Source organism: Lingula anatina, chromosome 9 (assembly GCF_051362555.1).
Source record: "Lingula anatina isolate TDL-2025a chromosome 9, LinAna3.0, whole genome shotgun sequence".
In the NCBI taxonomy this organism is placed as follows: domain Eukaryota; kingdom Metazoa; phylum Brachiopoda; class Lingulata; order Lingulida; family Lingulidae; genus Lingula; species Lingula anatina.
Window position 1 is genome coordinate 3,540,095 of NC_141775.1, and position 23,330 is coordinate 3,563,424.

The following is a 23,330-nucleotide window of genomic DNA, read 5'->3' on the forward strand; positions in this document are numbered from 1 at the left end:
CAATTTTGATGCACTTTTACATAATGCTCTAAAGCAGCATAATCATTCTTACCCTCTTACATCATGTACTACAGGTAACATGGACATTGAAAAACTAGTAAGTGATTCAGTTCCATGGGATATTAAAGCCGCCAATTCTTACTTGTGAACCCCCCCTCCCCCCCCCCCCCAAAAAAAAAAAAAAAAAATTTACCATAAATGTAAACTGATAATGCTGATCTTCGAAAGTAATTTGCCTCTTTACCAAACAAAGCTACTCAGAAAATTTAAAGTAAAACAAATATACAGTTTGGCAGTTATGGGGCAAAATCACCAAAATTGTGAAAAAAACAGAATAATTACCATGCATGTAAACCGATCATGCTGATTTTCAAAAGCATCCTGCCTATTTACCAAACAAAACCACTCGGTGAATTTAAAGGAAAAAAAAAAATTATGATTTGGAAGTTATGGGGCAAATGTCATGAGTTGGACAGCAACAGTGACGGGGACAGTGAATGCGACGATGCGGACAGACAGACCAATTAGAACTTTTACCTTCGTGCAATAAAATCATTGTTGGAACCGTTAATTCCCTCACTCGCAGAAGTGAAGACCATAAACGGCAACTTCGATTATGAATGTTATTATGGCATTTTTTTTTACTTTAGAGTCGTAGGAGTGCTTGAGGATGTAAACATGCTTCTCATAGACATAATTAAAATCACTCTTAAATTAATTTATACTGAAATTCTTTTTGGTGTCCACTGTCATATACTGAAATTTTTTAGATGCCAATTCTTATGTACCGAAATTCTTTTCAAAGTCAGTTTGTACATATAAATCTTTTAGAAGTCAGTTTGTACACATTTCCTTCAAATATAAACAAATCTTGAAATAAAACAGTAGCACCCTCACTTGAAACTATTCAATTTATTGATCATCTTAAATAAATTTATTGAAATTAAAAAATTTAAAATGTCCATGGGCATGCATGGTCCTCTGTATTTACCGGTAGTTACCAGATAAAAACATGAAAAGCATTAATTTTCCAAACATAAATGAAGAACTGTACAAGAAATACAGCAAAATACATTTTAAATACAATAACCAATAACAAGTTTTACTAGTAGTAATGATGTGTAGCTTGAAGGAAAAATGATTACTGTAACTCCATTTAAATTACATGACTAAAATCAATCCTTCGAGCTTAGTAAGTTTCAGCAAATTTCATATTAATATATTCCCCCATAGTCAGTGGGGCATAGGATGTGCTGCCATCTAGAGGTGAAATTACGGCCTCCTGGTCAGTCATCATGAAGAAAGCTGCCGAGAACCTGGGGATCTTCCTCCTTACTTCTTCTTCAGGCACCACTACTTTGTGTCTCTGGAGAAAAAAAAACAATGTACTCTGGTAGCCAAACTCAAGTTTCAATCATTCCATCTGATTTTAATATTTCTCAGATATTTTTAAAAAATGCAATTATATTTTTATTTTTAAAATTCATGATGGTACCAGCCGGCGGATCGATGTTATAGGTCAACTCCTTAAGGAAAGCATCAAAACAAAACAAAAAAAATAATAAATTAAGTTGTGTATACATATACTTCAGTCCTTAATAACTATTCAGAAGTCTACATTGTAGTTAATTTCATGTCCTAGTGATGATACAAGCTTCGATTTGGGGGGAGACAATAAATTGTTTGTAGCAGTTCTGTATCTGAAACAATGATAGTTACTGTGAAGTTGAATTAAATAAAACCAGCAAACTGACAGTTTTTCAAACCTACATTAGACTTCAGTTTCCCAGCAGTCATTCTCATCAGCATGTCTCCGACATTTACAATGATGGTGCCAGGAATGGGCGTGGCAGGGATCCACTGTCCGTTTATACCCTCCACCTAAAGAAGAACAAGACAGTCTCATATACCAGTGCATGGACAGTAGTCTTTTGTCAACAATCTTTTACCAGAGCCCAGACTTACTCGCTGTGCAAAAACTCTCAGAGAATAGAAATGTGTACAGTGAGTAAATACCCAGAGAAAGATCTGGAAATATCTGGTGAAAAACATTCTCCATGTGGCCCTCATAGAGGTTAAGCTACAGATCCTAGTATATACCAGAAGAAGTATTACACTGTTGGGTAATATGATATCTTTACCTTTGGGGTCTTCAGTTCTGACAAGTTGTGATGAAATTCTATTAACAGTCAAGGAAAAACATGGTACAAATAGAACATACACAGTACCTTTCACATGGAACTCTAAACTATTAAAATGAGAATATTATCCTGGGGCACATAATAACTTCTAAATAAGGACTAAATTGTTTTCTGGAAAGGACAAAGAATGGGGAATATCCCATTTAAACTGCCAGTCCTCCATCCAAGTAATTTGGGGTGAAAAAATGACACTTTCAGTTTCATTTTCTCACCTCTAGACCTCCAACATCATCTTGAAAGAGAAGAGTAATGGAGCCATAGTCTGAATGTTCTCCCAGCCGTAACTGACCTGCCTTTAACTCTGAAAGAGATGAAAATCTTGATTACAAAATTTAATTTATTTTCAAACACACACCCTCTCTCTTTCTCTCTCTCTCTCTCTCTCTCTCTCTCTCTCTCTCTCTCTCTCTCTCTCTCTCAAGTAGACTGTGATCTTCTCATATAAGTACCAGTAGCATTGACATCAGGGTAGTGAAGTTATTTTATAATTACCAGTGTCATTGACAGGGGGGTAATGGAGGGTCCTCAGAGCAGTCAAATTACCAGGTTGTCCCAAAAACTGGTGAAACTTCTGAAATGACTTCATTTCCTATGAAAAAAAAAGAGTCAAAATAAATGTCATGTTTTGCTGATAATAAAAATTTATACAGAACTGCATGCTACAGTGTACATAAAGTATATGCACAAAAAAGGATTTTTCTTCATAATTCTGCCATGAGAATACATACTAAAATGAATACATATAATTTTAATTACAATAAATAACAGGGCCTCACCATCTGCTCTGTGTAACCATGTAAAATCTAGTTACATGCACTCCTTTATTTCCCGAGAACCCAGTATTTTTTTTTTATTTTGACAATACATAATTATAATCTCAATAGCTTATCATTATTAACAACTTATACATACTGTAAACAATTCTGTACATGTAACTCAGCTGCTATGGTCTTGAGGACATGTGTCAAAACCTCCTCAGTGATTTATGCCTCATTTGTTTCTCTAGCATGTTGTATGCACTTACTTGAAGACCTAAACCTGCCACTATGGACTGCAGGACACGGTGACCAAGATGGCTGCATGTGTCAAAGAAGTTTTGGTAGTCTTTGACAAATTGTGGTACTTCCGTTACAGGCCAGTCCTGAAAGACAGCTTTTTTAAAATAAATAGTTTTCTATCATATAAATTCGCATTTTTCTCATTCAATAAAGATGGATATTTTTTTTAACAGCTCAAAATTCTAAACTTGATCATACATACTAGTATGAATAACCTGTCAGAACAGAACATGAACACAGATTTTTTTTTTCTCTGAAAAAGTAGACCTTTTACCGTAACTTTTTTTCTCTTTTTTTTCACAACTTCTTTAACATGTTGATGAAAGAAAGCCTTCAAATACAGCTGTTACCCAAAAATGGTACATGTAGTAGAGCACCCCCCCCCACCTGTATTTTAGGGATAAAGAGGACGACCCCCCACCCCCCAGATCCACCACCGCGGCGTCTAGATACCTTTATAGGGCAACCTGGGAGGTAGTTCATAGTTTCTTTGAAGTCCTGCGGCCTGTCTGGATTTAATCTGAATGAGAAAACACATTTATATATAAAAGTTACACAGCTATCAAGCATTCACAAATTGCCTCTTCCCTTAATACTATTAATTACAAATTATTTCCCAACTCTGTGCTCCCTGACATAAAGGAACTAGTACATGACTGTGCTATTACTACTAGTATGTAAGCTTTACTCAGGGTGAAAATAATGTTAATAAAAAAAAAACCTAGAAATAAAATTAACTGTGGAAAAATAGCTCACCAACTTACTAACTAACTAAACAAAAAAAAAAAATAAATGAATAAATAAAACTCACCTCTCTGTCTCTGTGGCAGCAAAACCATGATACTCCCCCTTCCTCATCGCATACCTGCTTTTTACTTCTCCAGGTAAATAAAAAAATGATTGTGTTGTTTGGAAAAACCTTTCTATCTGAAATGAGAGAAAGTCATCATGGCTCTGCTTAAAGGTACACTGGGTTTGAAAATCTCTAAAATGCTCATTTTTGCCATACACAGCTTCTAACTTCAAATGATTTAACCCCTTGATTTTTATTCTTGAGCATACCTGATGTTGATATTTCCATTAATTTAGTGCTTTTGGCTCAAATGGTTGCTGTTATAATGACTGGCCAAATCTGCTAAAATCAACCTTTATAAATTTTATAAAAGGTTGAATCCAAGCACAGAGAAGTATACATAAATGATTCGTGAGTACGAAAAAAATTGCTTACTTTCCCAAGAAAATAATTAATTTTGGCAGGAAAATGATTTACTAAACCTCAAGGAGTGTACCTTTAAATTTGTTTAATGCCAACTGTCCCTAAATCCATAAAAACCGATACATTTCTAAGTGGATGTAAAAGCCATTGTACAATCAATTCCCCGTTTTTTTTTTGTTTTTTTTTTCAATCAATTTTATTTTATTTTATTTAGCTGGTTTTAAAATTAATCATTATATTTTTATTGGTTCAAAAGAGGTACACTAGCTTACATGTACTAGTACAAGTACAATATGGTAGTTGATGCAAACCTTTTAAGTGGCTGAAAATCCCGGCACCAAGTAGTTGCACCACGTAGTAGGACGAGACCATCATTACGCACCTGTTCTCCGGGTATACCATGGCCCCTTATGTACACAAAACCAACTTCAGTAAACGCCTTGCAAATTTCGCTGCCGACTTTCTTCAGACTTTCGTCTGATACTTCCGAGTTTTGTGAGCTACAGGGAGAGAAGTCCACTACGGGGATTCCGACGATGGTGGTCATGATACTTGGGCAGAGTTCAAAGTAAAAATCGCATCAATCAAAAACTCAAGAAAGTAAATATTAAGTACAAGTACTTCAAAGTTCACGAAAAGTGGCATGAAGGTGAAGATCGTACCTCCACCAACTGAAGAGTGCACAAGGTAATCTCACTAAACACCATTAAGTCAGGTCGATCGATATGACTCAATCAATTTATTTTTTATTATTATTATTATTATTATTATTATTATTATTATTATTATTATTACAGAGTTTTTGTGATTATTCATGTTTAAAAACTACATTTGTAGGCCTAGTATAGTTATATATAGGCCTACAGCTACGTACAGTGTACATGTAGGCCTACTGGTAGGCCTACGTGTTCCACTCTATTTCAGATGATTAAAATGGAGCCTTATATTTGAAATTGTCAGAAAATTGGTAAGACATATTGAATCAAATTAAGATACTGATATGTTTTATGAAAAGTCCTACTATACTGCACCAAAAATATCTCACTGATTTTTTTTTTTTTTTTTTTTTTTTGAAAAATAATTATAAAAGTCATGCATATATAGGCCCTATGGCTCATATTTTTTATAAGCAACGACTGTGACAAAAACAGATTCTACAAGGCAATTTATTTATTCCAATTTATTTTCAACCTAGGAATTACAAGTAGGCCTATTTATAATGCCATCAAAGAAGAAGCTTGTTAGCTGGGACAACTTACAATTTCATTTGACAATTTTAAAGTATTCATTAAGTAGGCCCTGCTGATAATTAATTCAATGTTACAAGTTTTGGATGAAATTAAATGTACTAAAATAATATAGCCTCGCGTAAATTTACTCAGCCACTTTCTCATACCATTTACTCTTGAAGGTAAAATTAACTAAAGTTTACGCATAAATTACAGACCATTCATCTTTAAAGAAATCTCACCAGCCATCGTTCACATACTAGTATTTAACTAGAAATTAAAGCACTCAGAGAGCGCAGACCTCCGCCAAGGCAGCAAAGTCTCCATCCAATGCCGTTTCACCCCTAAATTTTCTATATTTTTGATTATTGATTGATTATTGATCCGGATCCCCACCAAAAACTAATCATCTGTTCCTTGGATCACTTCTGACTGTTCCTGAAAATTTCATCAAAATCGGTCCATAACTTTTTTTTTTTATCATTGATTATTAATTATTGATTTATTATTGATCCAGATCACCACCACAAAATAACCATCTCTTTCTTGGCCCACTTCTGAAAATTTCACAGGGGTGAAAACATAACCTCCTTGGCGGAGGTAATAAAACATTTTACGGGTAAATGGGTTGCTGGTTCTTGCATATCAAGACAGGAGGGAGAGGGGAGCTCACCAAGGATTAGTGTATGCAAAACTACTAATAGCAGCATAGCTTTGAACTAACTAAATTGTTACAATGACTATATTTGTTTAGTCCAATACAAGTGTCTTGCTGTCGCTGAATCATCTTCAGCATGGCTCCATTAGAAATGTCGTCTTTTACGTCCACACCCTCTCAATACGTAGAATAGCGAAATATCACGGTCATTCCGTCGGTTGGATAGAAACCATCAACACCTGGCAGAAAATAAATATATTTTCCTTATAATTTATATATATAAAGCACTGTTAGATTTGATTGTAAGAATTGACTATGCGTTCAGATGCAAGAACTTAGAACGAAGCTGAAACTATAAGGGTGTTGCTGAAAACAACAAAGACATGTTGATAGTAGAGAGACGAGTTTCCAATGTTCTGAAACCCAGACTGACCAAGCACCATTGACCACTTACTTGTAGTGAGGGTAGCGTTAGGGGCCACGGCTGGGCTCCAGTACGTTCTAGCGTCTGGGTCGGACGCTATCCCCTGGATACTGGTGATGGAGGTGCCCCAGGACTTCTCCTCGCTCGTGAACCTGGCCAAAAAAAAAAAAAAAAATCACAACAATAAATTCTTCAAGCAACATCAGCTATCCGATATTTCAGTGGCGTCCAAGTCTGGTTGAAACGCATTTATGCATGATGGTGGCATGGCAGCTGTACTGTTTAATAATGTATTATTTTTTTTTCAAATATAATCATAGATTCTTCAAACAACAGATGACACAACCTGAATATATCATTGAATCCAGTGGGGCAAAGCAACAATTAAGAGTCAATACAAGCAGACGTGAACGTGTGCACATCTTGAACTTACGTAAAATTTGGATCCGTATTCCGGAGGATGACCATGGCGTCCAACAGGGAGGAGCCATCTGGTACCGTCACGTTAAAGGTGTCACTGACGTTGTGTGGCGCCAACGTCGCTATCACGATGATTGTGAACGTGAAAAATGACGTTGGCGGTGTGGTGGGGGCGGGAGTTGTAGTCACTGAGAGAAAGTGAAAATGAAATTATTTGTTCTTGGTGTTATTCTGCAGTATACAGAGGTACATTTAGGTGCAATTAAGAAACAAAAAAGATAAAACTGCAAACTGTCGATGATTTGTGATATATACATATCATCGACAGTTTGCACAAACGTCGAATAGGCAGTAAGTAAAGGAGATTTACTAGTAGATACTTTAATGACCTACTACTGTGGGATTTCGCTGGAACGCTGAATACAGGTCTTACCTACTTGGCAGGAAGTAATGTCGCCTATGTCAGCATATGATTTCTGGTTCAACGCCGGAAACACTTGATTGGCTGCCGCTACTGAGTCATAGGAGCCGTCCTCACCTTAACAATTTACCGATATTTGAAATTTCAACAAATTGATTATTGAAAAAAAAATCAACCATAGACCTACTATAACTATATTTTCATTTCATTATTTTGCCCTTTTCAGAATGGGATTTTCAAATTTAATGTCAATAGATCTTCTTTATTATTTTTTTCTGGTTCAAATAGATAGCTCATTATTATTTTTTATTTTTGTTAAACATCTTTATAATTCTATTGACTACGACCCTTTTTCAAGAATGCGTTTATTACGTTCTAACAAACTGTATACTGGCATGTTACAGTTTACCTTGCAATGATACCAGGTAGAGGAGAGCATCTTTCTTGATGTCCAATCTGCTCTCTTTGTCGTCGGCATAGAGAGCCTGAAAGAGTTGATTTAGCTTTTAATGACATATTTGCACATGTGTACATGTACCTAATAGCTATCGAATTAGGTGTAGTTGGCGCAAATGGAATGACTTATACACGGTACAATCCTTGAAGTCTAAAACTTTCATTTTGATGAAAGAAAGCAAAATTCTTATTTAAAGCATTTTCAAGATGGCCAGCAAAACCAAAATGGCAGGGGTGACGAAGAGCGAAGTTGCCAAACCCGAATTGAGTATCATCAATAAGCACACACAAATTCTGTACCTCTCAACTTTTATCTCTTATCGTATTTTTTTTTATGATAATATTTGTAATTTATCTGTGAATATTTATAAGAAATCGTGCACTAAATACTGGGTATCTCAGGTATCTACTCATATTTCATGAACAACGATACCAGGCATATATAACATAATTTCTTTTAAATTTCTTCAATAATTAGAAAATAAATAGATCTCAGCATTAGAGTTTACCTGCACAGCCAACCCAGTGCTGTATTCATTTCCAAAAGAACCATCTGGTTTCTTGTTATCAAGTATAAACTGTACTCCAGCAGAAATGGCGGACTTCACGTCGGTTTGGTTCCTCACACAAGATAAGGCTATCACCGTCATAGCCGCCTCATCTTTCATTTGATAAATTAGAATAAGAAAACAAAGGATAACGTCATTAGTGAATCTTAAATTAACTTAAAAACATAGCTAAGTCTCTGTTTATTATCCTTCCAACTAACAAAATATTGGCAGATAAGGATAAAGCGACATGAGGTTTGTTAGGGAAATTTGATAAAAGGACCCCTGATAAATGCACCTGTAGGTGTTTCTCTGTATAAGTGCGTATGTACGGTACATGTAATCTCTCTCTCACTCTCTCTCTCTCTCTTTGTATAATATAATTTATCTATTTATCTTTTTCGGGTGGAGGTTTAGAAAAATGAATAACCCAACCCACTTTCGAATACATTCAGAATATTCAGAGAGCGATGATGTCAATTTTGTTGTTCTACATACCTACGCCAAACGTGTAGTTCCCGGGTGATTTGGTCAACTGCTGTATGTACGTCTCCTGTACGGTCAACCCTGCATTACACAGTGCAAGCACGGCCCAACTGTACGCGAAGTTGTGATTGAAGTAGTGCTTGGGGAACCCGTCCATGTGACCTTGAAGCATGGTGAGAAGGTCATGGCCGTAGAAGTCGCTTGGGTCCTGGCACGTGGCCACGAGGCCGTTGATGTAATGTGCAAGTTTCCCGCCATACCAGTTCCGTGTGTCCAAGTCTGGATATCTTAAGAGAATATATGAATAATTTAAGAAGGGGAATCTCATGAAGACGCCACCTTAAATAAACAAAATTAGCAAATAAAAAGCCCTATATGGGCCCCCAAAATTATAAAATAATGTGTCAACACACGCATACACCTTTAAAATACAAGACTTTCTTAAATATATGAAATACTACATTTCAAAGTGTTTAGCTTCAGAGAGTCAATTTTCTTCCATGTCCCCATTGTATAATTCGATGTAGCTAAAACGAAGAACAAATGATGAATTAAGAAAAAAAATTAAACAAGTGTTATGTGAAAGGTAATGGTAGGTTGAAAGTAAAAATGCAGGTGATAACATCTTACTTGCTAATAGCTGCCAAGAGGTCAAGGTTCATTTCCTTGACGGTGGCGGCAGGACCTGGCAGGTATGGCTTGTACCAAACATTAAGGACCAACTGGAGAGCCATGACCGCCTCCGCCTCCTTACGGGTCCCCCAGCCCCAGCTCTCCGTGCGCTGAGACAAAAGCCAAATTACGCCTTTTACTTTAGCTTGTTGAATGCCTAGAATGATAATATAATCTCAAGAACTTACGGCAGTTTGAAAAGACGTGTAGTATTTCTGTGAGTTCGTTGACAGGTAGAAAGAATGTTGAATTACACAAACATAAATTATCAAGTAGATAAATAAATGGATTGACAAAAATCATTAGAAAAAAATTAAAGAATCATATTTCTATTCATTTCCTCTATTTGTAGTTAATTCAATACTCTCCATCTTTATATTGGCTGTTTGTTTACAAAAATCCTCATTGCAATATGTGCACAGAATTAAACATAGGCATATTTGTGAGCATGAAGTGAAAAAAATCTCTGTGGCGCTGGAACATGTAGAGGATATTAATTCGCTGCTGAGAGGTTTTGTTAAGGCGAAAGATTTAAGAGCCATATTTTTATTCAAGAGTTAACTGAACATAACAACGTAAACGATTCAGGTTTTGGTTACTTTATTTGATGTGCGAAGTCACGAGATTATACGTACTAGAGGTGCTTGTTTTGATTAATTGCGGAAACAAATCTAAATTAGATCAGATGCTTATGGTTGAATCACATGACTGAAGCCTACACGATGAAGTAGTCTACTTGTTTTCCAATTCTAATAAAATGATTTAAAGATAATAAACGTAGCTAAATTCACTGTATAGAAAACTAAACTCTAACTGAAAGCCGTTTTTTATTGGCTCTAAAATCCTAAGAACGATTAAGCCATTGTGAATTAGCTTCCTTCTTGGATTGCACGTCAATGATTTTGTATAGGTCAGCTCCATTTAACTAATAAAACCGTTTAGAATCGTCTAAAACGAGATCGACGATCGGCAGTATGTGTTCAACCATTTCCAGCCTTTTTCACTTGCCACATACTTCAAGTGTTCGGGCGCAGTTTAGTTAGATTTGTTATATAGCAAAACCACCGCTTCAATCATTACACATACAAGTTTACATTCTATTTAATCTTGTGCTGATTAAATCGCGGCATTATCCAGAATGTCAGTTTCGCAATGTGTGTCAATCACCATATTTTTGTATTCATTTCAAGTTGTTTATCCTTTTTTCTCTTTATTATAGATTTGGCTTCTGAAAGCAGCCACTTTTATACCGTTCGAACGGTTGTGTACATGTAGCAATATCATAGTAAATGTGTAATTCAACAGAGAGCATTATTATATACTTTTTAAAAAACTTTAATTTCAGAAAATCATCCGCTTTTTAAAACGGCAGTTGTTTTATCAAGTATCTTACTCCAGATCCCCAGCGCCGGTAGCGTTGGTTGCGATATCGGATGGGTGTTTGTGAGCGGTTTGTGAGCGTGTTTGTGAGCGGGTGCGTTTGCACGCGCGTGTGTAATTCTTTCATTCGTTACGCAAAATCTATCTAAAGACAATTGCAAAAGTCTACTTTACCGTAATGAGTATCTATGTCACAGCCGTGACACTGACACGCCAACAGCAGCAGACCCAGTGCAGCAAGCTTAAGTAATCCCATCTTGTTCTGTATATCCTTTTGCTATGAGATAGACGGCTTCGTGCTGTCTTTATATACGCTTTATACCACGGCCGCCGCACCCTTTACGAATTAGAGATGGCAGGTAGAGTTGATGTATGCCCATGGCTGTTAATAAGGGCTCATTCTCGATGAAACTATCGGTTTACTTATATCGATCCTACTCCGAGTGGACTCTAGCTGAATGCAAATAGATCAAAAGAAGAACTGGTGGTAAGTTTTAACAAGAAGAAGCATGTTAATCTGTTAATCTGGTTGGATTCAGCGATAGTCCTTGCGGAGTTTAATCGATCTACGTAGACCGATAGTTTCATAGGGAATGAGCCCTAAGGAGACGATTGGTTCGAAAACATGTTTGGGTAATGGTTTGAAAGGCAGACCATAATTATGCAAGCGACAAAAAATTGTTATTTTGGATATAAACTTGACTAAGCACTTAAAAAGCATTCAAATAGGAGTTATTTTATGACACAAAATGCTTCATTTGCAATTTAATTGAGAAATTTTCTTGACGAGACCTGTATTTTATTTGCACGAGGTACCGTATTAACCCTATGATCTATAGGTGCTGTATAAAGCTCGTCTTTTACGAGTAGTGATTTAGGGTTCAAAATGAATAATTCAGGCTGTCTTAAGAAAAGAAGGGTGAAAATAGCTGCTCATAAACCTTCTGGACTTTATCCAGATACCCAAAACATTTAGATAAAACACCAAACTTTTCAGAATATAAATGATTTTGGTTCGTTGTTTGGTGGCATCTGTCAATGTTAAATGTGAACTCCGTTTACTTGTTTTTCTGCTTATTTTTCTCTACTCCAACGACCAAATTTGATTTAAAAAAATTAACACTGTCCCTGCAATTGTTTGACAAAAGCACACGGGAAGACAACAAAGCTTTTCAGCTGTCTGATTTTATTATTTTTTTCTGGTTCAAATTCACCATTGGAAATATCATTATACATAATTATGAGCATAAATGTCAGAGAGAATTCATCACTTTGTTAGAACGATTTCATATATCGTTAATTTCATGTTATTTTTTCATTGATATACGGTACGTGCATCGTTAATGAGAACAGCAAGCTATAGTTTTGAACAGGACTGACTTTTGCACTGAATTTAAGTTGCATTATTCGATCGGAATGTGTCATGTTAACGAGATCTGATTATAAAACTTTGGTTGACATAAAATCTCTCAAATTGCCATGCACTTTTCAACAATCATTTTTGCAAATCTCAAATAAATGTGTATACATTACCAATATCTCTTTCACTATTTCTAACACTTCTATAGAGTCAATATAATTGAAGTATACATATGTGCACAAATCAGTTGCAATTCTGAATAAATATTCGCATGCATTTCAAAGGTATTGTTCCTTCATTCTTAACGATCAATTTTACAGCTTCTAACGACATATGGGCTTTGTCGAAATTGATTCCCCATTCTGTGGCAATGATCTCAGTAAGTCGACAAGCTGAAAATCACCGTCATTCCCGCGGTAGGGAAGAAGCCATCAACGCCTGAAAGAAAATAAACGTAATAATAATAATAATAATAATAATAATAATGTAAGCAGCAGTTAATTCCTGTCTCTTAATGCCATATATATATATATATATATATATATATATATATATATATATATATAGAGAGAGAGAGAGAGAGAGAGAGAGAGAGAGAGAAGACCAGTAATATTATTATATAAAGAAGACCAGCTCCCCATGGTCCGTCACCATGGGTAGAGCACTTTTCCAAAGTGAATCGACTATATTCTCCGTGATATATATATATATATATATATATATATATATATATATATATATATATATATATATATATATATATTGTATGTAGGGATCGACGACTTCAAACAGTAAAAAACACACGCATATCATGGAACCCAAAAAAATCCATGCACTATGCACCACGTGACTTACTTGTAGTGAGAGCAGTATCAGGGGCCACGGCAGAACGCCAGTAGGTCCTAGCTTCTGGGTCGGACGCTATCCCCTGGATGCTGCTGATAGAGGTACCGAAGGACGACTCTTTACTTGTGAACCTGAATGAATGAAGGCAACCACATAGCTCAGGAATGAGATAAATTGGAAGATATAAGTGTAACACTTTATTTAATATTTACCACCATGTATGAGTAAAGATGTTGACTCTCCTCTATCCAATCTATTCCTTTCATCATTCTAAAATTCAGAGTTCAGATGTTGGGCCCTCCCCTAGCCCGTATGCGATCTTCATAATTACAGACAACTTAGGTATGCTGGCACAGAGGTAACGATACCAATAGGATTTGAAACCAAAGGTGGTGTTTTCAAGATAAATGAGGTCAATGGAACTGTGACGTATAATGATAATATTCGGCTCTTTTGTCTTACTTTTCTAAGGAGGACAACTTTAGATAGATGAGAAATAAATGCATCACCACGAATCATATTCTAGTATCCTAATAAATGGTTATCCAAAAAAAGAAGCAAAAATGCAAAAAAAAAAAAAAAAAAGTATCAAAATATCAACAGAAACGTACGTAAAGTTTGAATCCGTATCCCGGAGGACAACCATAGCATCCAACAGAGAGGAGCCATCTGGGACCGTCACGGTGAATGACTCATTGACGTTGTGTGGCGCCAGCGTCGCTATCACGTTGATTCTGAAAGTGAAAAATGATGCTGGGGGCGTGGTCGGCGCAGGAGTTGTAGTCACTGTTAAAAGGGAAAGTAAATATGTATTAAAATACAGTACAATGTTGCTATTGCCAAAATATACTTTTCTGCAGAAATCAAACATTGTATTTTAAATAAAAGGCAACGAAAAAGCAACCAAGCACGCAATCAAAATTAGAACATACTCAGAATTCTTTTTTTCTAACAATATACACCTAAATGATTTGAGAACAGGAAATAGGACTTGCATTGGGTGCACAGGTATATCTGTACAGTTATTGATGTGTTGGCCCGGATAATAGGTTGGTGACAGATGTGAAAAATTTTAAAAATTAAGTAAGAAGAGAATTTTGCCGTAAATGGACGCACGCAAAAAACGAAAACGAAACTGACATATACAATATAGCTTATCTACACTAATTATGAAAATTTACGGGAACCTTATCAAATTTTTTGAGGGAAAACAATTTTGGCAAAATTATGGTTTGCAGTGCTCACCTTGTTGGCAGGAAGAGATAGATCCGATGTCAGCATACGATTTCCTGTTTAGAGCCGGGAAGATCTGATTTGCTGCTGCCACAGAGTCATAGGAACCATCCTGGCCTTTATAAAAACATGTTGAAATACATTTCATGTAATGAATCTAGGATATTTATATATCAGTACCATTCTTTTCAGATTAAACAAATAGGCATAAGACCCAAATGATATTATTCTGAATAGTTCTCTGTTTAAAGTAAAACGGTTTTATTTTGTAACTTTTTGTTTTTAAACAATATGCTACTTTCCTAGGATATGTATAGGCCATCCTGATATTGACTAACGACTGTACATTGACTTTTTGTTTTCATCACAAGGAATCGTTTACCTTGTTTCTCTACCAGTCGAAGAAGTGCCTCTTTTTTAATCTTCCTCCGGGTTTGTTTATCGTCAGCAATCAGAGCCTACATGCCAATACATAAAATGATTAAAACTGTAAATAAAATTAAAATGAGTGTTTGCCTTTTTATTCCTATTTCAAATATGGCCGACAAGACCAATATGGTAGATAAGAGTGAAAAAGAACTTCCAGTCGCAAAACTGTTAATATGGTTGTCAGACTTGTCCCGTCAAGACAGCTTGTTTTAACACCAACTTCGCCCTCTTCCTAATCACAATATTCATATGCAACCTTGTTAACACAATCTCAGTCACTCTCTCTTTATGAGAAATACTACTTGGGAGTGGGGGGTGGGGTACCTGCACAGCCAACCCAGTGGTGTATTCATTTCCAAAAGAACCATCTGGTTTCTTGTTATCCAGGATAAACTGCACTCCAGCAGAAATGGCGGACTTCACGTCAGTTTGGTTCCTCACACAAGACAACGCTATCACCGTCATAGCCGCTTCATCTTTGATATAGAAAAAACATATATGAAATAATATATAATGTGTATAATAATATATCAGAAATAGCGATAAAGTTTACAATTATTCCTTCCATACCTACATGTATATCATTAATTTCCAAATGATGCTGCTGAAGCGACGAATTCAAGAACTTCTTACTTCGTTATTTAAGCACTTTTAAGTTGCTTTTAAGATATGCGGGAACAAAGAAGCCTATATTCATAAGACGCAATACTTTGTTGTTCAAAAGGTAGACAAAAGTGGTGTCAAACCAAAATTTCCATCACCCATTAGCTTCAGCCACATTGAAATATTCTCATAACATCGTTGGAACACCATTTCTTAATAAATAAGTTATTATAAAGATGCATCTATGAATATCTACATGTACTATAAAGAAGTAATATCTAATCCGAGTAGAACTACGTAGATGCATCTTTATAATAGCTCTTTTACTTCTTAGAGATATTATATGTGGTGAATTGATATGAGTCTTCAAACACCATTTCTTCGGACGTTCTCTCAGACGTAATACATACCCAAACGAATGTGCAGTGCTGCGTTTTACCAATATAAAATATGGTGTTCATGTATAGTATAGTTTATTCAACTTAAGGCCATCAATGTCCATAACAATCAATATCAACAGAATATAAGGCATAAGCTGAACGTACCAACCCCAAACGTGTAGTTCCCGGGTGTTTTGGTCAATTGCTGTATGTATTTCTCCTGTACGGTCAACCCTGCATTACACAGTGCAAGCACGGCCCAACTGTACGCGAAGTTGTGATTGAAGTAGTACTTGGGGAACCCGTCCATGTGGCCGCTTAGTATGTCTATCAGGTTATGGCCGTAGAAGTCGCTGGGGTCCTGGCACGTGGCCACGAGTGCGTTGACGTACTGGCCAAGTTTCCCGCCATACCAGTCTTGAGTGTCCAGCTTTGGATATCTGGAAATAAGTTTGTTGAATGGCGTTGATTAAAAAGTAAGACAGAATGAGATAACAATCAGTAAAAATGTAATAAATAAATGCATAAATGTACTGAGTTGATTAATTGCTCCATCAGTTGAATGAGAGTTTACTGATAGCACGGATCCAGCCGAAGGTGAGGGTCAGAGTGATAAGGCCATTAATGATAAAGATATTTGAAACCGTACAATCTGTAACACGTTCAAGGGTAATTGAATTGTCAAAACGACTTATCTGAACAGTGACGTATCTTACTTGCTAATAGCTGCCAGGAGGTCAAGGTTCATTTCCTTGACGGTGGCAGCCGGGCCAGGTTTAGATGGCCTGTACCATTTGTCGTTTACCAACTGGAGAGCCATGACCGCCTCCGCCTCCTTACGGGTCCCCCAGCCCCAGCTATCCGTGCGTTCAGACAGTAGCCAACGAACACCTTTCAATTTCGCATGGTGGGTAACTGAAAATAAAACGTTAAAATGAAGACGTTGTAAACATAAGTTGATTGAAACTGTGTGAAAATAGCTCTAACACTTATGTTTGCGGTTTCTACTGGTAGCATATCACAATCTGTAGCTTAAAATAAAAAGAAGCACCATGGCAAAGAATTGAAGGAAATAAAAAGAAAAATGTTTTTGGGTAAATCTTTAACATGTTAATATGAATAATAATTAATTCCGCATATCAATGATTAGGGTCAAGTACTGTTGTATTAATTTTATCAAGCTTTACCTGAGCTACTAGTATACCAATTAAATGTTTATTTTGACATAAGAAGTGACTGACGTATAAAAACGCATAATAGCGCACCCATTCAAAAATTCCACCGCAGGTTCCTGTGTGGGGCATGTAACCTGGCAAGAAAATGTTTAATATTTCGGTTCATTTCCTTATCTTATTTTAATTTTCATGACAATGTCCTCATTTCACATAAAATGCTATTTTCTTCTTGAAACTGTCACGTGACCAAAACAACATTGATAGAGATTCTTTTAACTGCATGTAGTTGATTTAAAAGTTTATCGTTTTAGAAGAAATGAAAAACAAAATAACTTAATAACGACGTGTGGTGTTAATTCTTACTTAAGGAGCGCCTGACACATAAAAAGGCATAATGACTACTTAATAAATATGTCACAGCAGGTTCCCATGGGGTCTCTTAACTTGTTAAGGAAAATTTTGAATATTTTGCTTCATTTCCTCATTTGTCGGTATGCAAGTCAATACAGTGGTCAGGTTCAAGCGTAAAAGGAAGTGATATAATCCTCTCATGTATACAGTAGTTATCATGTTGTAGTTAAGTGTTTTGTATTGTAACCTCTTGACATGGCCCTATTTACTATTATTTATAACCATATGTTCATTTATCACCAGCACATGCGGTGCATAAGACAAAATAAAATGTTCTAAAACTGTAATATAATATAATATAATATAATATAATATAATATAATATAATATAATATAATATAATATAATATAATATAATATAACGTTCACCTGCTTAAAGAAACTAGACACTTTATGCATATGGTTATTGTACCAGAGCCAAGGGGGAATTGAAAGAAAAATAACTAAATAATGACATGTAATGTCAATTTATCATATCTCAGTTGTGTAGTGCAGCTACGATTAAACATATATATGGGAAACACGCGATGTTTAAGTCGGTAATATACAGCAAACAATGCACAATGGAGATAAAGACCTGCTTCAGGATATTAAGTGCAAATTGAAAAAAATGCTTTCTATATTGTTTAATAAAAGTATTGTCGTAAGGACAGTGTAACAACCAGCTGTCATATGCCGCAGTCATATAACGCATTAAACCAGCTCATCACCAAGCCTTTTTTCTCTCCTAAACACGTACACTACCTGTTGATTTCCACAAAGGCTCACCAGTGAATAAGGAAAAAAAATCACTGTGAAGGCGTGTTCGCATGCAAAATAAGCCGATCCTTTACGGTGCGACCCTTCTATGCATCAGCCAAAGCCTGAACATAGGTCTTTCCTTTCAGGCCAAAAAAATAAATAAATAAATAAATAAATAAATAAATAAATAAATAAATAAATAAATAAATAAATAAATAAGATTGGTCTACTAGCTCAAGAGAATTTCGTATATAGTCCAATTGGTTTAAGTATGATCTGGAACACTGGTCAAATTAACGTTATAAAACAGGCGCCATATTTCATTTACTCCCCCTCCTCCTGCTGCCGCCACCGCCACCACTACCAGCATCACAACTCCTCCTCCTCCTCCTCCTCCTACTCCTACTACTGTTTTATCCTTTTCAAGGCAGACCGTGTTTGTGGACTTAGGGATGAGGCCAGAATTTTGGCTAATGTTATTTTGTAAAACAGAATAAAACCGCGTGCCGCACCCAGCAATGAGTTAATGCTGGGCGGGAATATCAACAGAATCAATCCAACTTATGTGCAAACGCGCCTTCATGGTTCAGTTGTACCTGTTCATTTTTTTGATTAGATGTTTTTGTTCTCTTTTGTCAAACAGTGCTTTTTCTGTTGTTGATCTGAATGTTTTTTTTTTTTTCATTTATTTACCTCGTTTTCAAATTGCGTGTTGAATACGTGTGCTCATCTACATCTGCTTTCTTGATCCTCTATAAGCAAGCTGACTTTAATTTAAGCCAAATCAAATTCATGATGATTTTCTACTTTACAACAGGTGATCAACTGTATAAAACAAAACTGGGAATTATTCTGCCAGTAGATATACTAGTATGTACATGTAATGTATAGGCCTATAATTAGACATAACAAGGCTATTTTTTTATCTGCTTAAACATTTTTTAAATACAACATAGGCACCAATACACCCAATTGACATTAAATTGAACATTGTAAATGGTTAAAAAAATGCCCGGCCTGACACTTTTCTTATAGCTCGTTCCAAATGTTCGATGATGATATAAGATATTATTACGTTCTTTATATACATTAATACGTGTTGATCTACTTCTACTACACTTGCAGTATACGAGTAACGTCCAACGATTCACTTACCAAGACTTGTGTGTAAATCAAAACTGCACTGATAACCAAGGAGAAACATGCAAAGTTTGGCCAAGAACCCCATTTTACTCAGAACAGCAGAACGGCGTTTGTGAAAGTGGATTGGATTTTAGTTTAAATACCCGGTGTTAATATCCGGTTTGAGCAGCCCAGCTGCGCATGAGAATTAGTTAACCGTCCTCGCCAGCCGTAAGGAAAGTGTTATAATATGACAGGAGTGGTAGATCCTGTTTACGTTTGATTTCGAAGTCAAAAACACGCAAACAGGATCTTTTTAAAAGTGTCATTTAAAGGGCTCTATTTTCTCAGTACAACAGTGCCTTATTGGCTCTTGCATTTTATCACACGCTTGCAGTTGCGGAACTAAATTTTTTAAAGCATTAATAAGGCCTATAAGGGCCTTATTAATGCTTAAAAACCTTGTCGCTTTTGCATGTCTGCCAAGAATTTAGTTCCGTTCTCCAGTTATTTCTGCGAAGACTCTAAATAAATGACTCCCAGGGGCAGATATAAAAAGTTTTCCTCGAAATGTTTTGAACTAAAAAGGAAAAATATTGACATTCGAGTCAGTCCTGTTGTCTGCATCCGCTTGTCCCTGGCAAGCCATCAAACACAGAATGCTTCGTGAACAGATTAGCTCAATATTACAGGATCAAAACATAATAGACGGTGAAAATCAAGCGGTAATCAAGACAAAACCGGTTTACAAAATAGGAATTGGCATCGCGTTGGAAGGGTTGATTGAAGGTGCACGATAGGTCAGGCCTAAGACAACCGCAAATATATGGTTGCACGAGAATACACAGACAAATAAATGGATGGAAAATAAATGTCTTAAAAATATAAGGTTATGAATAAATAAATAAATGAGGGGAAAGAGGGACACAAGTGCACTTAATACAATGAATAAAGGGCTAGTTAACAACATTATTTTTTGTTTTAATACGAAATTCCAGGGTTTTACTAGTGCATCATACAATAATGCAGGACAGGAAAGTAGGTTTGCAAACAACCGTTTGTATGTTTGGAGTAAACTTAGACAAGTCTCTAAATTATCAATTTGCTTTGTGGTACATAACAGGTACTCCTTGATTACAACAGATCCACGTGTTTTATACGAAGAGCTTAAAAGATTTTGTACAAAAAACACGTTCTTTTCAAAATACAAACGGCTATCTTTGAATGTCGGGACGGGTCCATGAACTTTGTATACATGGGGAAATTGTCGTTTACCCCATGAAAATCTTTTTTCCCGCCGAAATAATAGATATCACTCATTTAAAATATCGTCTGCATCCAGGGCAGAAACCTCCAAATCAACCAATCAGCACCTGTTATAGACGAATATAGGTCAGTGAGAAAAAATGAGTGCTTTTTTCCATTTTTTTCCTGGCATTTCTTGTGTGTTGCTAGGGTTAATTTTGGTATCAACTAGCAGAGTAGGGTGTTAACTACTGCCAGTTTTTTTTTCAGGACCAGGCACAGGTGCAGTGCAGTCGTGAGACCTCTGGCGGAAGGGTCTACTGACTGTGAGTGGTGCAGTGGTTTGTTTACAAACAGAGGGGTGCACATGTTCAAGTGATGCCGGTAAGACAGCGGAGTTGATGACAGTATATTTTTTTGCCATTTGGAGTTATGTCAGTGTGTCTGCTGTCCATGGAGATGGGAAATGTTTCCCAGAGTTATTTTCTTTATGCAGTTTTGCAGGCATTTCTTAGTATGGTCGTCAATGGGAAATATTTTGGTGGTTTCTCCCCTCCATTGCCCGCGTGACCTTCAGTGCGCATGTGCGAGGTCAACCTGACATCTTAACTCTATAACAAACATGAAGATAAATTGGGTAGGCTACGTACGGATAAAATTTAGTCCCAAAATATTACACGTCCCTATACTCCCGTTACCGATAGATACATAGAGGAAAAACTGAAAAAAACGTTTTTTTAGATTTAAATACCGATAGATCCGATTTTTTACTGCTGTCCTATATATTTGCGTTCCTTTAGATACGACGTCCTCATAAACCCACGTTCTTTAAATCCGCATACCTATAGATCCACGTATTTTGAGATCCAAATACCGATAGATCCATTACAGGTATGCTTTTGCTCAAAATTAATGGTTGGTATACTACTCAGTACATAAAATGCACTTCTTTAAAACGACAGTACACATATTAATCCTTTCAGCAATATATTATTCTACTAGATCGTTTTCACACAATACTCAGTGAAAAAACATAAAAAGAACAAAAACGTGTTCTATATTTCACAACGCTTACTGTTCTAGCGTCAGAACACTGTTTAAAGCGTTCTCAAATTGTAACATTCGAACACGTAAAAAGTGTTCTGAATTTACATGTAAATGTGTTCTAAACAAAACAAAACAAAAAAGAACATAAAAATGTGTTCTTTATTTCACAACGCTCAGTGTTCTGGCGCCGGAACACTGTTTAAAGCGTTCTCAAAATGTAACATTTGCACACTTAAAATGTGTTCTGTTTCATGTTTACGACGCGTTCCCAAATTTTAGAGTGTGATAGACGGGTAGACGCGAACGTACATGTATGTCTTGTTTGAACACCTAATAAATATATAAATACATAAATAATGAATAAATAATAAATATCAGGTTGTAATTAAGTCAGATCACTAAGTGGATCAGTATTCGCAGCCAGACTATCACTCGAAAGCCTCATACCTGTATCACAGGTTGATATCGGCCTTTTAGCCGATTACGATGTCAGATAGATGGATCTAGCGGTACCTGGATCTAAAGATACGTGGGTTTATAGGAATCTGTTGGTGGATCTATCGGAACGTAAATTTAACGAGACGTAAATCTATTGAGACGTGTATGTATAGAGACGTATCTATCGGGACGAATATTTTATTGGGACGTTTATCTATATGGCGGACCCCGATAAATTGATAAATACATTACTAAAATGCAATTAACGTCAGGTAACAAACAGATGATGGGTTTTTGAATAAAAGAGTCATGAACAAGAAACAAATCCTCACGATATTCTTAAAAATAGCTTTGCGAAATATAATGTAAATTATACGTTTTTAGTACCCTCTAACAGGGTGGCAGATTATATACGGAAAATAGGAAAATTGGAGATAGAAAAATGACCGTCTATTTACCTAAAGACATATCTGTGATTATCCTGTGAAAATTCAATCTGTGGCCTTGGTAGAGGGTACGTTTATTGGGCAGAAATGCACATGTATTTCACTAAATCATTTTATTTTTACTTGAAGAAATTAACGTTGTACAGTATTGAACAGCTACCAATAAAAAAAACTCCTAGGAAATATACATGAACTTTAAAAAAGAACAATTTGTATGGTTTTGTATCCTTGACAAATAATTACAAAAGAATCGACTTAAAAATACATCCATAAAACGGAACGCCCAAATATCAGCGAAAACGACGTTCTGTAAATGTCGTTTTAGTTAAAGTCAAAAAGAGGTTGGGCGCTGAATGCATCTTATATACATGTACCATGGCACTAGACAAGAAAAAAATATTATTTTATCACACTTATTTAGCCTTATACAGTGACTGGACATGATAATTCTAATAACTTACATACAAACACCCAGTTATAACTACACATACGTATTTGTATGAACAGGAATGACGGTGCTGAGCGATATAAAAACGGAAACCAATGATATTTACAGGAATATTTTCGAATTTTTACATAACACAGAATTACACATACACTACTTTAACAAAAATGTGCAATTTATTATTTGACAAAAACTGGACTTCTCTTCCCTGATGAACCCTCCAAGATTACCAGGAATGTG

At 36.0% G+C, this 23,330-nt stretch overlaps 3 protein-coding genes across 6 annotated transcripts; all 3 read right to left on the reverse strand.

The window, feature by feature from the left end:
- Positions 1-893: 893 nt before the first annotated feature.
- Positions 894-5,215, reverse strand: LOC106174895 (uncharacterized). 3 transcript variants are annotated; one of them, XM_013556660.3, is made up of 8 exons: positions 4,858-5,215; positions 4,071-4,186; positions 3,713-3,779; positions 3,226-3,342; positions 2,694-2,790; positions 2,414-2,502; positions 1,771-1,881; positions 894-1,366 (listed from the first exon to the last, which is right to left on the reverse strand). In XM_013556660.3, exons 1-8 carry the CDS (start codon positions 5,020-5,022, stop codon positions 1,190-1,192), a joined length of 939 nt encoding a protein of 312 aa, XP_013412114.2. In that variant the 5' UTR covers positions 5,023-5,215; the 3' UTR covers positions 894-1,189. The 3 variants fall into 3 exon arrangements, with proteins under 3 accessions (XP_013412114.2, XP_086851665.1, XP_013412115.2); XM_086995539.1 differs by having other exon boundaries at positions 4,071-4,182; positions 4,787-5,027; XM_013556661.2 differs by having other exon boundaries at positions 4,787-5,027.
- Positions 5,216-5,627: 412 nt separating this feature from the next.
- LOC106174893 (transcobalamin-1-like) lies at positions 5,628-11,525 on the reverse strand. The gene is made up of 9 exons (XM_013556658.2): positions 11,344-11,525; positions 9,748-9,946; positions 9,130-9,404; positions 8,593-8,744; positions 8,037-8,112; positions 7,640-7,744; positions 7,220-7,394; positions 6,817-6,938; positions 5,628-6,601 (listed from the first exon to the last, which is right to left on the reverse strand). Exons 1-9 carry the CDS (start codon positions 11,423-11,425, stop codon positions 6,540-6,542), a joined length of 1,248 nt encoding a protein of 415 aa, XP_013412112.2. The 5' UTR covers positions 11,426-11,525; the 3' UTR covers positions 5,628-6,539.
- Positions 11,526-12,334: 809 nt separating this feature from the next.
- On the reverse strand, positions 12,335-19,657 carry LOC106174894 (cobalamin binding intrinsic factor). 2 transcript variants are annotated; one of them, XM_013556659.2, is made up of 9 exons: positions 19,503-19,657; positions 16,737-16,935; positions 16,186-16,460; positions 15,362-15,513; positions 14,991-15,066; positions 14,621-14,725; positions 13,987-14,161; positions 13,385-13,506; positions 12,335-12,967 (listed from the first exon to the last, which is right to left on the reverse strand). In XM_013556659.2, exons 1-9 carry the CDS (start codon positions 19,573-19,575, stop codon positions 12,906-12,908), a joined length of 1,239 nt encoding a protein of 412 aa, XP_013412113.2. In that variant the 5' UTR covers positions 19,576-19,657; the 3' UTR covers positions 12,335-12,905. The 2 variants fall into 2 exon arrangements, with proteins under 2 accessions (XP_013412113.2, XP_086851663.1); XM_086995537.1 differs by lacking the exon at positions 19,503-19,657 and adding an exon at positions 18,351-18,432.
- Between the last annotated feature and the right edge of the window lie 3,673 nt (positions 19,658-23,330).